Source organism: Calidris pugnax, unplaced genomic scaffold (assembly GCF_001431845.1).
Source record: "Calidris pugnax isolate Ruff unplaced genomic scaffold, ASM143184v1 scaffold25, whole genome shotgun sequence".
NCBI classification, from domain to species: Eukaryota; Metazoa; Chordata; class Aves; order Charadriiformes; family Scolopacidae; genus Calidris; species Calidris pugnax.
The window spans coordinates 509,353-522,736 of NW_015090805.1; the positions used below are offsets into that span (position 1 = coordinate 509,353).

General features: G+C 38.8%; 1 protein-coding gene across 16 annotated transcripts in view; it reads right to left on the bottom strand.

Annotated features, from left to right (window-relative positions):
- Positions 1 to 1,026: 1,026 nt before the first annotated feature.
- The window catches only part of CASK (calcium/calmodulin-dependent serine protein kinase (MAGUK family)), a 186,898-nt gene continuing 174,540 nt past the window's right edge, over positions 1,027 to 13,384 (bottom strand). For 11 of the 16 annotated variants that reach the window (XM_014938119.1, XM_014938118.1, XM_014938114.1 and 8 more), the window contains 3 exons: positions 10,420 to 10,622; positions 8,151 to 8,234; positions 1,362 to 2,449 (listed from right to left, as the gene is read on the bottom strand). In XM_014938119.1, the coding sequence (XP_014793605.1) occupies positions 2,273 to 2,449; positions 8,151 to 8,234; positions 10,420 to 10,622 (464 nt within the window). In that variant the 3' untranslated portion in view covers positions 1,362 to 2,272. Of the gene's footprint in view, positions 2,450 to 8,150; positions 8,235 to 10,419; positions 10,623 to 13,384 lie in introns of all 16 variants that reach the window. The other 5 variants (XM_014938109.1, XM_014938108.1, XM_014938104.1 and 2 more) reach the window with 2 other exon arrangements.

The following is a 13,384-nucleotide window of genomic DNA, read 5'->3' on the forward strand; positions in this document are numbered from 1 at the left end:
TGCAAGAGCTGATCTACAGGAACACCTGCTAAGCTTCATCCAGGACTAGAATGACACGGCCCAACTACTTGAAAAATTACCTCTTACTCACTAAATAGTTCACAATTTGTACCTACCCCCTTTTACAGGGGCTAAATTCAGAACAGATGAGCATCTACTACTACTCCAATAGGTTCCCTCTTGCTCCCTGGCTTGCTTATGCGAGGCCCATATGGATTCCCATCAGCTGTTTTCCAACACTCCACAAACTACAGACTCGAGGGAGCGGGTTACGGTACTTGTTTTGGGACACAGTCACTGAACTGTGATTCCAGCTGTAGCATAAGTGTGTTCAGCAGGTGGGGCAAAGAGATGGATTAAGAGGCTGGGAGCTGTGCTGGGAATGTCGTGTGAATAATCACCCTGCCTGACCTGGCTGGACCGAGATTTCGTCCAAGGATTTTACAAGAAGGACAGAGATTTGACCACCCGACCTGCAGCAGGAGTAGGCTGGAGAAAATTAGCAACCTATGAACTTTATGGTAATTCCCCCAACCATAAAGGTTTGACTGTAAGAACCTTTTCCGATTACACGTGCAGTGTTGCCAAACAACTGGAACAGCCCACAGATCAATTACAGCTGATAGTTCAACTTTGAGGATAAATCCTTTGAGAACACTGTATTATTTTAATATAAACACTAAAATCCATACTATACAACAGAACAGCCAACTGAGCTTTCAAAATAAATAATTTTAAGGAACACCTCTTGGTGGCAATGCTCACTTCTCTTAACCATTTCCAGAAAAAAAATAATATAAGCCACCTGGGTCAGTGCAAGCACCAAGAAAGGAAACACAACACTGAGTCAGCACATGGTTAAATTTTCCTTTCTTAGCTCTGAGCTAATTCTAAATTCATTCAACCTGTGCTCTTACAGGTGAAGCAGAGCTCCTGGAACAGACTTCAAGAAACCTTTTCTCACTGCAAGAGTCACTGGTTTGTTCTTCAAACTCCCTGCAATGAAATGAAGGAGACCCAAAAGCATTTAATTGTTGAACACATAAAAGGAAGTATATTTAAAATAAAAAAAATTGGTCAGACTGTAGAGTCAATTACCATTTTTAAAGGAATTTACAGGGCTGTTGTAGATGAGTCTTTTGGAATAGTCAGTTTATCGCAATGCCTAAACTGGTTTCTTCATTGCACAGTATTTTCTTTTAAAATGTGTGCATTTTTTAACAATTACATACATATTAAAAATCAGCATTTCTTTGCTTAAACTTAATTAAAACGTTAATACTCTCAGACAACACAGATCTGAAATGGTGAAACCAGTAATTGCCCCCTCCCACCTTACAACAAATTAAATTGAGACAAAATTACAAACACATTTCACTACATGATTATTATTAATAAAAATCAGTTGGTTTTTTTTTTTTTTATAAAGTTGCCCAAAATGCAAGGGATGTGCATAGGTTTACAACTTAGTCAGAATAATATTTTACTTTATTCCCTTGGGTACGTGTTCCCATGAACGGAATGTACTTTGCTGTAGATTACAGGTTTTTTTTCAACACAGATACACCAACGGCATGAACGCTTGCGACTGTCCACATGCATTAAGAGTCAAGACCCAATTTCAAATTTCTAAAAGTTTTACAGAGTTCTTCAAAGAGACAGTATCACATTATCTGGATGTTACACAAAAGTACTTAAAAATACTATCCTAGAAAAAAAAAAAGCAAAGAAAGGCCTTTAAAATTTATGAATTTGTTTCGTAACCACTAGACTAATTATTTCAAATAAATAAAGGAAAGCAAAGTATTCCAATTCATAAAATCAGACTCTAAAAAGAATGTAGTGTTCCACCCCCAAGTTAAGGTAACAGAATCATATTATTATTACTATTAAAATAGATTATAGAAAGCAGCATCTATTTTGTGCAGTTTTTAGGGGCCCTTGAAATAAAAAGCTATGATTTCCAAAAATATAACATTCCAAAGGACTGAATAATACATATATTTAAAGATACATTTTATTAAAGTTTAGGAGAAATGATTAAAAAAAAAAGATACTGTCTCTTTAAATTAGTGTTTAATTTGTTTTTCCCCCTCCTCCTATCTATTCAGACATGACAATAATTATAAATTTAGGTCACACTACATCTAGGTAGTCTCTAGGGGCCAAGACCTGTTGACACAAGGTCAGTAACGAAGAGGTTTTCCATGTATGAGGTGGTTCCCAGTAATGACAGATTTTTTTTCTTTTTTTCAATTCTCTCGTGACCGGTCTAGTAGACCCAGGAGACCGGGACCCACTGTGAGGCTGTACACACAAGCTCGATGGCTTCCTCCAGGTGCCTGATAGTTTCATCAATTTCATTGTTGATAATTGTTAGGTCAAAGTAGTGTGCATATGTTCTCTGTAAGATTTCAGACTCCTTCTGCAGGCGCTGAAGAGATTCATCCTGTTCAGCGGTCAGAAAAGAAAATGGGAGAGAGAAAGAAGTTGGATCCTTTCATACCCCTCTACAACAGCTTTCTAGCAGTTACTTACAGAGAAGGAAACGAGCAAAAAAGCCTTAGGGAGGCCTCGGTGGTTTTGATCCCCCACCTACATCTACAGAAACCACACGGGAGAGATGGCACAATTTCCCTCTTGAAGCTGACACTCAAACAGCACTCAGTTATTGACATTACTTCAGACAAAGCACAAGTCTAGCATTAAAAAAACAAGGCAGAGGATGGAAGCTTAGAAAAGCAGCACAGACATGAGCAACGGAGACCATATGTGAACAAAACGTTAACAAGTGCACAAATACGAGCTACTGGGCCTATGTCCAGGTAAGAACACGAGAAACAGGAGAGAGTATATTGTCAGGTATCAGCTGTTCACGGTTTCGGTCATGTTTTCTGTTCAACATCAGTCTGCTGGGTCTACTTCCTTTAATAATCATTTACTGACAAGGAAGTTCTCACCACATTACTCTGCGGTTCCTATTTCAGAGCATGCCATTTTCAGCATCTTTTAGTGTGAGATCATGAAGATGAACCATGCACTCAAGGGCCAGCAACAGCAGACTGGTGCTCTCGGTGGCTTCGTGTTAATGTCCTTACAGAAACAAGTGCATCCTACTTTGTGGGTGCCCTGCTTTGTGTGGAGCAATGGGCTTTGTTAGTGAGGTCTGCCTTACGGGGAAACGGAACTGTTTCTTCCTAGGGCTCTGCAGCAATTGTAAGTTTCAATTCTCTTCCTGAAAATTCCCCTATATTAAAAAAAATAAATCATTTGCTGCTTTCAGGAATCTTGAGATAGCCACAGGATCAAGTCCTTCCTGCCCCACAGGTTTGGGGTGGATATGGGGCAAAATTACATATGAACAGTATGGACTCCTGCTTGTCTGGAGTATCTATAGGGTCACCCTCCTTGACCAATCAACTGGGACACGCTTTATTACAACAGGATTTTAGGCTGCAGGAAATACAGATACAGTGCCTACAGCTGTTTTCACAAGAAATTATTCTGGGGACAGAATTTTATCCAGCTAATAAAGAGACTCTCCCCGTCCCCTTTTTTTCTGTTTAAACTTCACCAGTATTTGTAATTACAGTGCCAAATAGCTGTGGAACAGCGGCTTTCAGGTCCTCTGAAGGGAACAACCTGCCCTGAGACAGTTCTCCTTCCCCTGTAGCTATGAAACCAGCCACTTCTGGAGGAGAAGTTCTGTACCAAAGTTACAGTTCTGCTTCTCTCATGAAGCTGTGGCCTCAAATGAGGGCGGGGGTTGTGTCACCTTCATTTGATAATCACTACAAATTTCATTCAAAGTCAGACAAGTACACCTCGTATGTGCTTCTGTACAATGGATGCTCCTTATATGGACCATTATGCATCGCCAGCTACGCCTGGAACTTTTGTAGAAAATACCAGTGCATGCAAATTTAATTTATGCTATTAAAAAATTGGAAAATATGGATCAATACTAATATTAATTATTTTTGTGGAACATCCATTGTATTGTGACTGACAATAAAAATTCGAAAAACTTACAGCTATCTCATCTTAAAAAAACCCTAACTGGTAGATAGAGAAGAATGAATACTAATATTTAGCTTGCACGCACAGATGTCACAAAATTAGGAGTTTCAAAAGTTCATTAGATTTTAATACTTTTCTGACTTTGCTTTCCTAGATCCAACTTTACTGGGATCAAAGTGGGTTGTATTTTGGAATAATTAAATTTTCTAGCCTTTTGGAAATGTAAAATATTACTTCTTTTCTTATACTTGTAGGGGCAGTAATAAGTTTGGGATAGGCCACTGCAGCAGTTTTCAAATAGGGGCAAACTTTCTCAAGTTCTGAAAAAAGAAAAGAGATTACAGTTCTTGATTTTTGTTTTATTCTGGGACCAAATTTCACCTGTGTTTGTGACAGAGTATCTATCTGTACATTCAAAACCACGTCAGACTTGGCTAAGTGTTTCCTATGTGTCTGTAAGCCTTAAATGCTAAAATTCATCTTTGAAGCTAACGCTTCCGCAAAATTTTCGCAATAGTAAGTTCCTCTCAATTTCTCTAAAATTTGGTAATTAGATTTTGAATAGTGAACATCCCAGGTTATTCTTCAAGAATAATGTTCTTCAGCAGTTGTGCTCTCAATAGTGTCAAGAAAGAAGCTATTTTTTCAAGACGTTCAGCCAGCTGCAGACAGACAAATGGCCACAGCTTCAGGCTCGTACGCAACAGGCATTTTATGTGGGTTTAGCTGCAATATGTCCATTACTGAAATAGACTTCTCTTTCCTGACCACTGGAATTCAGTTCATTTTCCTGCTCTTCTCTCCTTCACCACTACAGCTGTGACACAAAGGAATGAAACATGTTTTTTATCAACAAAATCTCTCCCATGTGCACAATGGCCACCAGTGATATCTTCGGTCTCTGAGGACTGGTTGTTTTTGGCCTTACAGCCTACAATAGCTGCCACTTGTGACAGTCAAAGCACAACCTAACAAATTACTCATATTCCCTTCTAAGGCCCTGAACAATGTATAAACACATCATCAGGCCTTGGCCAATTTTGCTCCAACAGAAAGAAATTTTCCTTAATTTAAACAGCTGGTGGACTGCAAAATGCTTCAGAAAAATTCCTTTTATTCTTTGGCTGTAGGAAGGGAGGAAGCATAGCTAAAATTCAGAAGAATTTGGCTCAATCAAGATTTACACATGGCTCAATAAAGATTTAGATCAAAAAAGTGGAGCCTGCAAAACTCCTCTTTGCTCTTGTCTGGGCAACGGAAGGTAGAAAACAGCTGGAGGAAAGAGGAACTACTCTGATGTTTCCTGATATGCTCTCTCCTCTCTCTGTTTTAGCACAGCAATAGTCTGATTTAAGTTTCCTTTGTGATCAGACAGGTGGTTACACTCTGGGACATTTCCTATACGACTTAAATTGGTTTTGTGCTTTGCAGAATTGCTCACAGTGCATTGTTTCATTCAGTTGGAAGGCACAGTATTTTGTCTCCTAACTCTTGCTGTGTGGTCCTTGATTATCGAGATATTTTGTGTGGTCTATGATAGGCTAAAGCGCCTCAAGGGAGATAGTTTTAAGATCAGGCCTCTGCACCAATTTTACCACAAAGTTCCGATGTACAGCCGTAGGAGTAGAACTTTTACTCTCTAGTTTCTTTTTACTAGCAGATAAATTTAGCACAGATATGGGAAGTCATTATTGCATTAAATTTTTATTCCAGTGGTGAAAGTAACGCTGAATGGGAGCGAGCATATCTACATTCTAAAACTACTGAAATAATCAGGACTACCTTGTCAGCCCCTAGCTGGTACTTACAGGCAATTTTCTGCACCATTTTGGCAGCTATGTACAATTAGTACGAGTGCAGGAAAATGAAAAGAAAAGCAAAGATGAAATTTAAGAAAACATAAGGGGGGAAAAAAAAGGACAGTCATTTACAGAAGTGTTCTCAAAAAGCATAAGTAAAATAAACAAAGCAGGATAAGAGGATAAACAGAAAGGGATACTCATTATGCAAATGAACCTTTCAAAAAGGAAGCATGAATGGGAAATATGAAACACACACTCTCCACCCTTGTTTGCTGCCTTGCTTGCTGACACACAGACATAATTTGCGTATCTCCATGCAGCCCAGTAAACCCTGTAAAATAGGATCCTGTATTTGGGTAAGGTCCGTTGCTATTACCATTTCCCACCCCTCCCTTCTCTTAAGTTTAATTGATTCATAAATTAGCATGCTTTGTAAGTGTGGCCACAGTTCAGCAATTCATATGCCTGAGTGAAATCCTGCATGTACAGAGACTTTAGTCACAAGAGCTTAAAATAAAGACACAGTCTTAACAGCATGAATGCAAATATTTAGAACATAACACTTCTACTAATGTTTCTTTGGCATGAACAAATATTTCCTCACCACTACTATAAAAGGTACATTCCTGTCCTCTTCCTAGTGTACCACGGAAAGCATGTTCTCCCTCATATGAACTGTCCCAAACATCTCTATATTATATCCTACAGCTGGAAGATTAAAAGTTAAATACCACTGGCAGATGAGTGGGGTCAAGGAAGACTATGTGGGAGCTGAGACACGGGTATGGAAGCAACAAACCCAGGCAATTACATAATTGTGCAGGGTACATGGCTGCCTGAGCACTGCTGTAAGCATAATGCTTGGCTGGCACATCCTAAGAACAATTCTGTTTTTTAAGTGATGCCATGCCATTTTCTTGCATGAAGGCAAATTCAGTATAGAATACAAAATTTAAGTATTTTCTCTAGATCATACTGATTTACAGCATATGCTAACACCTGCAGTCAGACAAACTGTCACTTCACTGACATTGCAAATTAAGATGTTCTGAGATATCTTTGTCTGTACACTCATGTGACATTTACCAGTTAGAACATGGGTCCATAAGACACAGTGAAATGATATAACTTACTACTGTGAAAGTTAAAAGATCCTTCTTCCCTCTCCCATCTCTCTTCCTGGCTATATGCTTTCACTGCTTGTTCTGGCATTGGCGCTTGTCAGAGCCTTTGTGAGCTGCTTGAAAACTGACAAAAATCCCATTTAGAGCTGAAGTAGCTCCCTAAAGGATCTGGTAAGTGCCATGGCCAGTGGAGACCGGTAGGACATGTCCCAGAAGCAAGTTAGAGAGAATTGCTCCCTTCAGCAACAGTGAACTAGTAGAATGCCTCAGCTGCCACTAAAATTGCAGCTCGAGGCCAGCATTTTTCACTCTCCACTTGCTATTTTAATAATCATTCAGGGTATTTGCATTTAAATATGTTCTTCTTGTTCCTTATTTTCCTGCAAGCCTCTGCAGTGATGTCATAGTTTCATACTTATGACAGTACTTCTGACTTTATTTTTGCGTGATCAAGGAGACATCTAGGAGATTTGGAACAGATTCATGGTCAAATCCAATTGATAAAATACCTTAATATCATGGTTTAAAAAAGGCTGAGCAGATAAAGTGTTTGTATAAATATGGTTTGCCCTGTTGTGAGCTAAATCCAGAATTGCTTGATATAATTTTTAAAATCAGTAGCAATCTGCAGCACGTATACTCTATAAAAACTAAGTAGGAAATTCAGGATTTGGATCTCTGTGAATACTTAACATTATTCCACAAGCAATAACCCCTTTGGTCAAAGCCTCCAATTTTTAGAGAACAGTCTTTGAAATTAATAAGCCTACTCCTGATATATATTTGCTGCATAGAAAAGATACTAAAAGATAAAGGTAGGATGACAGCACAGTCACACACATCCATTTCTTCAGTTCAGGCCAGAGTCAATCTAGTGTTAGCATTGCAGCTCAGAATTAAGCAATTTGTGCTAATGATTTGTCAAGGATTTGGAAATGGGTCTTTGAGCTAAGGTAGAGAATGAAATAAAAGAATACACAATTTTACAATACATCATGTGGATCCTTCAAGTTCAAATTTTGAATTAGAAAAATCATTTAATAAACAATAAATATATCTCAATCAACTTAATAGTGCTGCCATGCAACTGTCTTTCTGCCTCTCCATTTATAGACAAGGAAACAATTAAAGAATCCTATCTGTGTATTGGAATCTCATCCTTAATTCTGTCTCTCATAGGACATTAGATTGCAACATGCCATACCTCATTAATGCCTGGGGTAATCGTAGGTGCAGCAATAAAAACAACAAAAGGAGCAAACTCTGCAGTTCTCAGGACCTTCAATGCCTAAGTGAAAAAAAATCAGATACTTTAGAAGAATCCCCCAACAATCAATGTGAAATAATTTTAGTCACACAAGCAAAAGATACAAAAACATGACTTACAAATCGTGGTACTTGTTCATAAACTGATCTGGAGTCAAGACCTTAGTAACACAGACACTTAAATTTTTGCATTAGTTTACATTTTTGGTGGTAAAATAATTTATTTTTCCTTAATTAAAGTGGGTTCTCAAGAAAATGCTTTAGCATTTTCAGAGAGGCTCTTCCCATACAGTTTCAAAGAGTGCAGAATTCTGTGCATTAAAACTGAATGATTAATACCAGGTAAAAAAAATCAGTCATGCCATAAATACAGAAAAGAGCCAACTGTATTTTAGAATAAAAATGTATTAGAATATCATTTTTTGTCCACCTATCAACATTTTATTATTATTTTCTGAAACAAATGAAAATGTGATGTGAGAGGTTTGAAGTTTTTAAAAAGCGAACATAGCACTAATGCAGTAAATAAAGCACCAATCCCCTGAACCAAACCTATGGAAAAGAGTTTTCATTAAAAAGTTGACTTACTCATAATTTACTGAGTGACACACAGAGCTGCCACATGTGAAACTTTGGTACAGATCCAAGCTAGACTGAAGCACAGGACAGCAAGTAAACATACTTCAGCTGGACTCAAATGGATGGACAAGATAAAGTAAAACTACTAAAGGTCAGTCTTTTTTCACTCCTGTTTCCCATCTTCTCCAAAGTGTTTTTTTTTTTTAAATAAAAAGAAAACCCAAACAAAACCTCACAATCCATCCTCTTCCAAAGCTAAAGAGGTTTTCATCTCTGCTGTTTGAACCCCACCTATATATATCATCTATGCCAACCTCCTCCAAGCAAGAGATAAATCCCACATGGGAAAGTCAAGAAAACTCACATAACTAAAAGTACCCACGGGGAAACAGGCAAGCAGTGCAAGATAACTTGGAATGAGTCTACAAACAGGCTGGCCTTAATGAGCTGAGATGGATGCATGAGGAAGCTGGTTAAGAAAAAGGCTTGCTACACACATGCTGGAGGAAGTGTAGCAGATGTGGTTGTTACCAAATGTAAACACAGATTAAAATGGCTTAAGAGAATTGTAATGCTTCTGAATAATGCGAGTCAAAAAGGTTTATCAAGAGTTTGCTTTTAACAGCTGCTCCGTTTGAACTAACTATAAATGCTGCTCTCCCTGAAAACAGTTAAATGTGGGATTTTATTTTTTCAGAACACCACCACACCAGCATACTATGTGAACTGTCCTAAATAACTTAGTCAAGTATCTTATTTCTGTTACAAAATTCTTAAAGAATTTGAAGATCTTGAATCGATTCACAAAAAGAAATAAGACAGTGAATTTAAATAGGCAACACTGGTCACAATTTTAATTTGTCTTTCCTCCCACTTCCTTCAATCTGCTAGAATAATATAAACACCATGTTTGTCCATATTCATGTTGTTCCATTTAACAAAACATATAAACACATCATCGTGAACTGAAAGCTATGACCACATGGATGTTTCTAAGGAAACGTATCAGAAGTCTCTACTGAAGATTTTATATAATGAATAAACAAACTATTAGTGTTTCTTCAGAGCCTGATTTTCCTTCCTGCCTGCTTCTAAAAAGTATAATACCGCAACACAGGAAGGAGTTTATAAAGTAACAACACTGATCTGGTCACTGTGCAAACAAGATCAATATCGGTGATTGACCACAAACATTTCTGACAGTGTTCAATAGTGATATGGAGCCAAGAGCCACAGTTAGGAACAAGATTACCCTCTAACACAGCATCAGAGATAAATTTTTCAAAATATTGAAATATCACTCCTGGCAGGCAATGACAATCACTTGTTTTGATACATTTCACTGGACATAAGGCTAATATAGTAAAAAATTACATGTTAAGTAGATTTTAAAGCGCCAGTGGTTGCATAGCAAGCTAAACTACGTATTTGTTTCTGCTGTGTGCTCTTCTAACCAGATGATACCAGAATTCTGCTTCACAGACTGATACCTTGGTGTTCCAGGGACTTTTGTTTCACATTACTGTATGCATTACTTATCTTTTATCAATAACAATAAATATATCTCAATAAAATACGGTTGAAGTATTTGTGGTAAGTCCCATTTTCATGTACTCCTAATTAATTACCTGAGGTTCTACATCAAGTATTGCAATTAGTCCCTGCTCATGGATCTTTCGTATTGTTTCCAGTTTTGTCCCATACATTGCATCCTCATGGCTGCCATATTCCAAATATTCATTGTTTGATATATCTTGCATCATTTGGTCATGTGATACAAAGTAGTAATTTTTCCCATTTTCTTCATCTTTCTTTGGAGGTCGAGTTGTGTCTGAAAATACAAAATATTTTTTGTACAAAAGCAATGTTAAGCTTATATACGGCTTTTTGTTTGGTTTATCAATACTTATTCACTGAATGATGACCTGTCAAATCACATACAGAAAAACAAAGCATGAGCTTGAGGCAGGCAGAGCGGCAGGACCTGGGAAAAGCAGGAGATGAAGGGATGTGGAAAAGGTAAAAATCAAAAGGTAACAGAGGAAGAATAGAAGGTCATAAATAACCTTTACCTGGTCAAGACTATCAGCTGCTTTCAACAGCAAACAAAAGGCTGATCTCACAGTTTTTATAGCTTCTAACCAATTCAATTAACATCTCCATTTTATTCCAGGGGCCAGTACTGGGCCTAATCCTGTTCAGCATCTTCATTAATGATGGGGCAGAGTGCACCCTGAGCAAGGATGCCAATGATACGAAACTGGGAGGAGCGGCTAATACACCAGAGGGCCATGCTGCCATCCAGAAGGCCCTTGAGAGGCTGGAGAAACAGGATGACAAGGACCTCATGAAATTCAACAAAAGGAAGTGCCAAGTCCTACACCCGGGGAGGAACAACCCTGTGCACCAGTACATGCTGGGGGTTGACCAGTTGGAAAGCAGCTCTCCAGAAAGGGTCCCGTGGGGGTCTTGGTAGACACTCAGCTGAAGATAAGGCAGCCATGTGCTGTTGTGGCAAAGAAGGGCTAAAGGTATCTGGGCTGCATTAGACAAAGTTTCGGCAGCAGGAGGAGGGAGGTGATTCTCCCCCTCCACTCAGCACTGGTGAGGCCACACTTGGAGTGCTGTGTCCAGTTCTGGGCTCCCCAGTACAAGAGAGACATGGACATACTGGATAATGTCCAGTGAAGGGGCACTAAGGGACGAGAGCATCTGTCCTATAAGGAAAGGCTGAGAGACCTGGGACTGTTCAACCTGGAGAAGACAAGGCCCAGGGGGTATCTCCTCAATGAGTATAGATATCTAAAGTGAAGGTGTAAAGAAGACGGAGCCAGTCTCTTTTCAGTGGTGCCCAATGACGGGACAAGAGGTAACGGGAACATGGGAATTTCCATCCCAATGCAAGGGAACACTTTTTCACTTTGAGGGTGACTGAGCACTGGCATAGACTGCCCACAGAGGTGTTAGAGACTCCATTCTTGGACATAATCAACAGCCACCTGGACATGGTCCCAAGCAATTGGCCCTAGGTAGCCCTGCTTGAGCAGGGGGGTCGGACCAGATGACCTCCAGAGATAGGGATCTCAACCATTTTGTAGGCCACAGCGATTCTTTGCCCCACCGGCATGCTGATATCCACTTGCTTCTCTTTCTTCTAATATTCCCTCACAAACTGATTTACTCTTGTACTTTTCCGCTATCATATTTATGTTGGTAACATATCTGAAACACCATATCTCTTCCCAATCAAATCCCATATCTTCCAACAACCCTATCATAATTTCAAACAAGGTATCAAAAAACTGAACTAATCTTCTGTTTTTAATTATACCTATTACTGTTCTGAGGATTAATTAGCACATTTCAAAGATGAAAAGTTCTATAGAAAGATCATAGATCACAGTTATTATTTTAAAAAAATTCAAGAACAATGGATTATATAAACCATATAATATCACTATATTACTCACTGCTGCCCTTGGTCTACTGAACTTCCATACTCATATTTCCCCCAAATCCTCTTCTGCAAAAATGTTTCTGTATTTTCCATTTCTTAACTTAAATTCTTATGAGGTTTTCTTCTTCTGAATGTGAAAGTCTTAAGTCTAAAAAGTGGGTGAAGGCCTGATTACTTGTTGTCAAGAGAGATGAAAGCTACTTAACAGTAACATATTTTTATTGCTTCTGCAGACCTATGTGGTGAGAGATGTATGGCCTACTAATCCTTTTAATCAACTACCACTGTGTGTGACATGACCTTTATGATAAGGTTTTCAGTAGGTAGGTAATTTTTTCATAAAGCATTCCCCCAAGCTCCACATACCCAACTAAAGTCCTATCTCAAAAGCTACCTATTGCTACCCCGGTCTTATAAAAGAATACAGAAAATGCAGTAAAATCCATCTCTGAGAGTTGAAGAGAATAAATTCAATTACCTAGAGTCAGCGGAAAGACAGATCAGATTCTCATTATGCCTAAAGTGTATGTGATAGATTTCATATGATCTACTTATATTAATAACATAAGGAAGTAATTTGGGTCTCAACACAAGCATAAAGTTCTATTTTAAATGCCCTATATAGCTGAAATACAAAACATCCTTACAGGACTATTAGATATAACACAGGAGTTAAACAAGATCATTGGTGCTGGAGGTCAGTTGATCTCTAAAATAGGCATCTAAACATCATACTGATGCTTAAGCACCTGAATTTCTTCCTGATTTGCAGTCCAGTCTTTTTAGTCTTCTTATATAATCAGTGAAGCAATTTCAGTGCTTCTACAGAGCAGGAATGCAGGAAATCAAAGGCATGGTCATCACAGTATAGGTGAGATCATTTTAATAGATATTTGCAGATAAAATAACTAATTCAGCTTCTGTCTCCCCACAGCAATAGAGTTAGTACTTGAGAGAGACTGGGTGGAAAGCATACTGTAAAGCATTTATTACTCTGGTTTAGTTCTTTGTACTGGAGAACATATTTGCCGGGAACTACTCCTCCTCCCCCCCCCCCCCCCCCCCCCCCCCCCCCCCCCCCCCCCCGCGCCCCCCCCCCCCCCCCCCCCCCCCCCCCCCCGGGGGGGAAATACCCT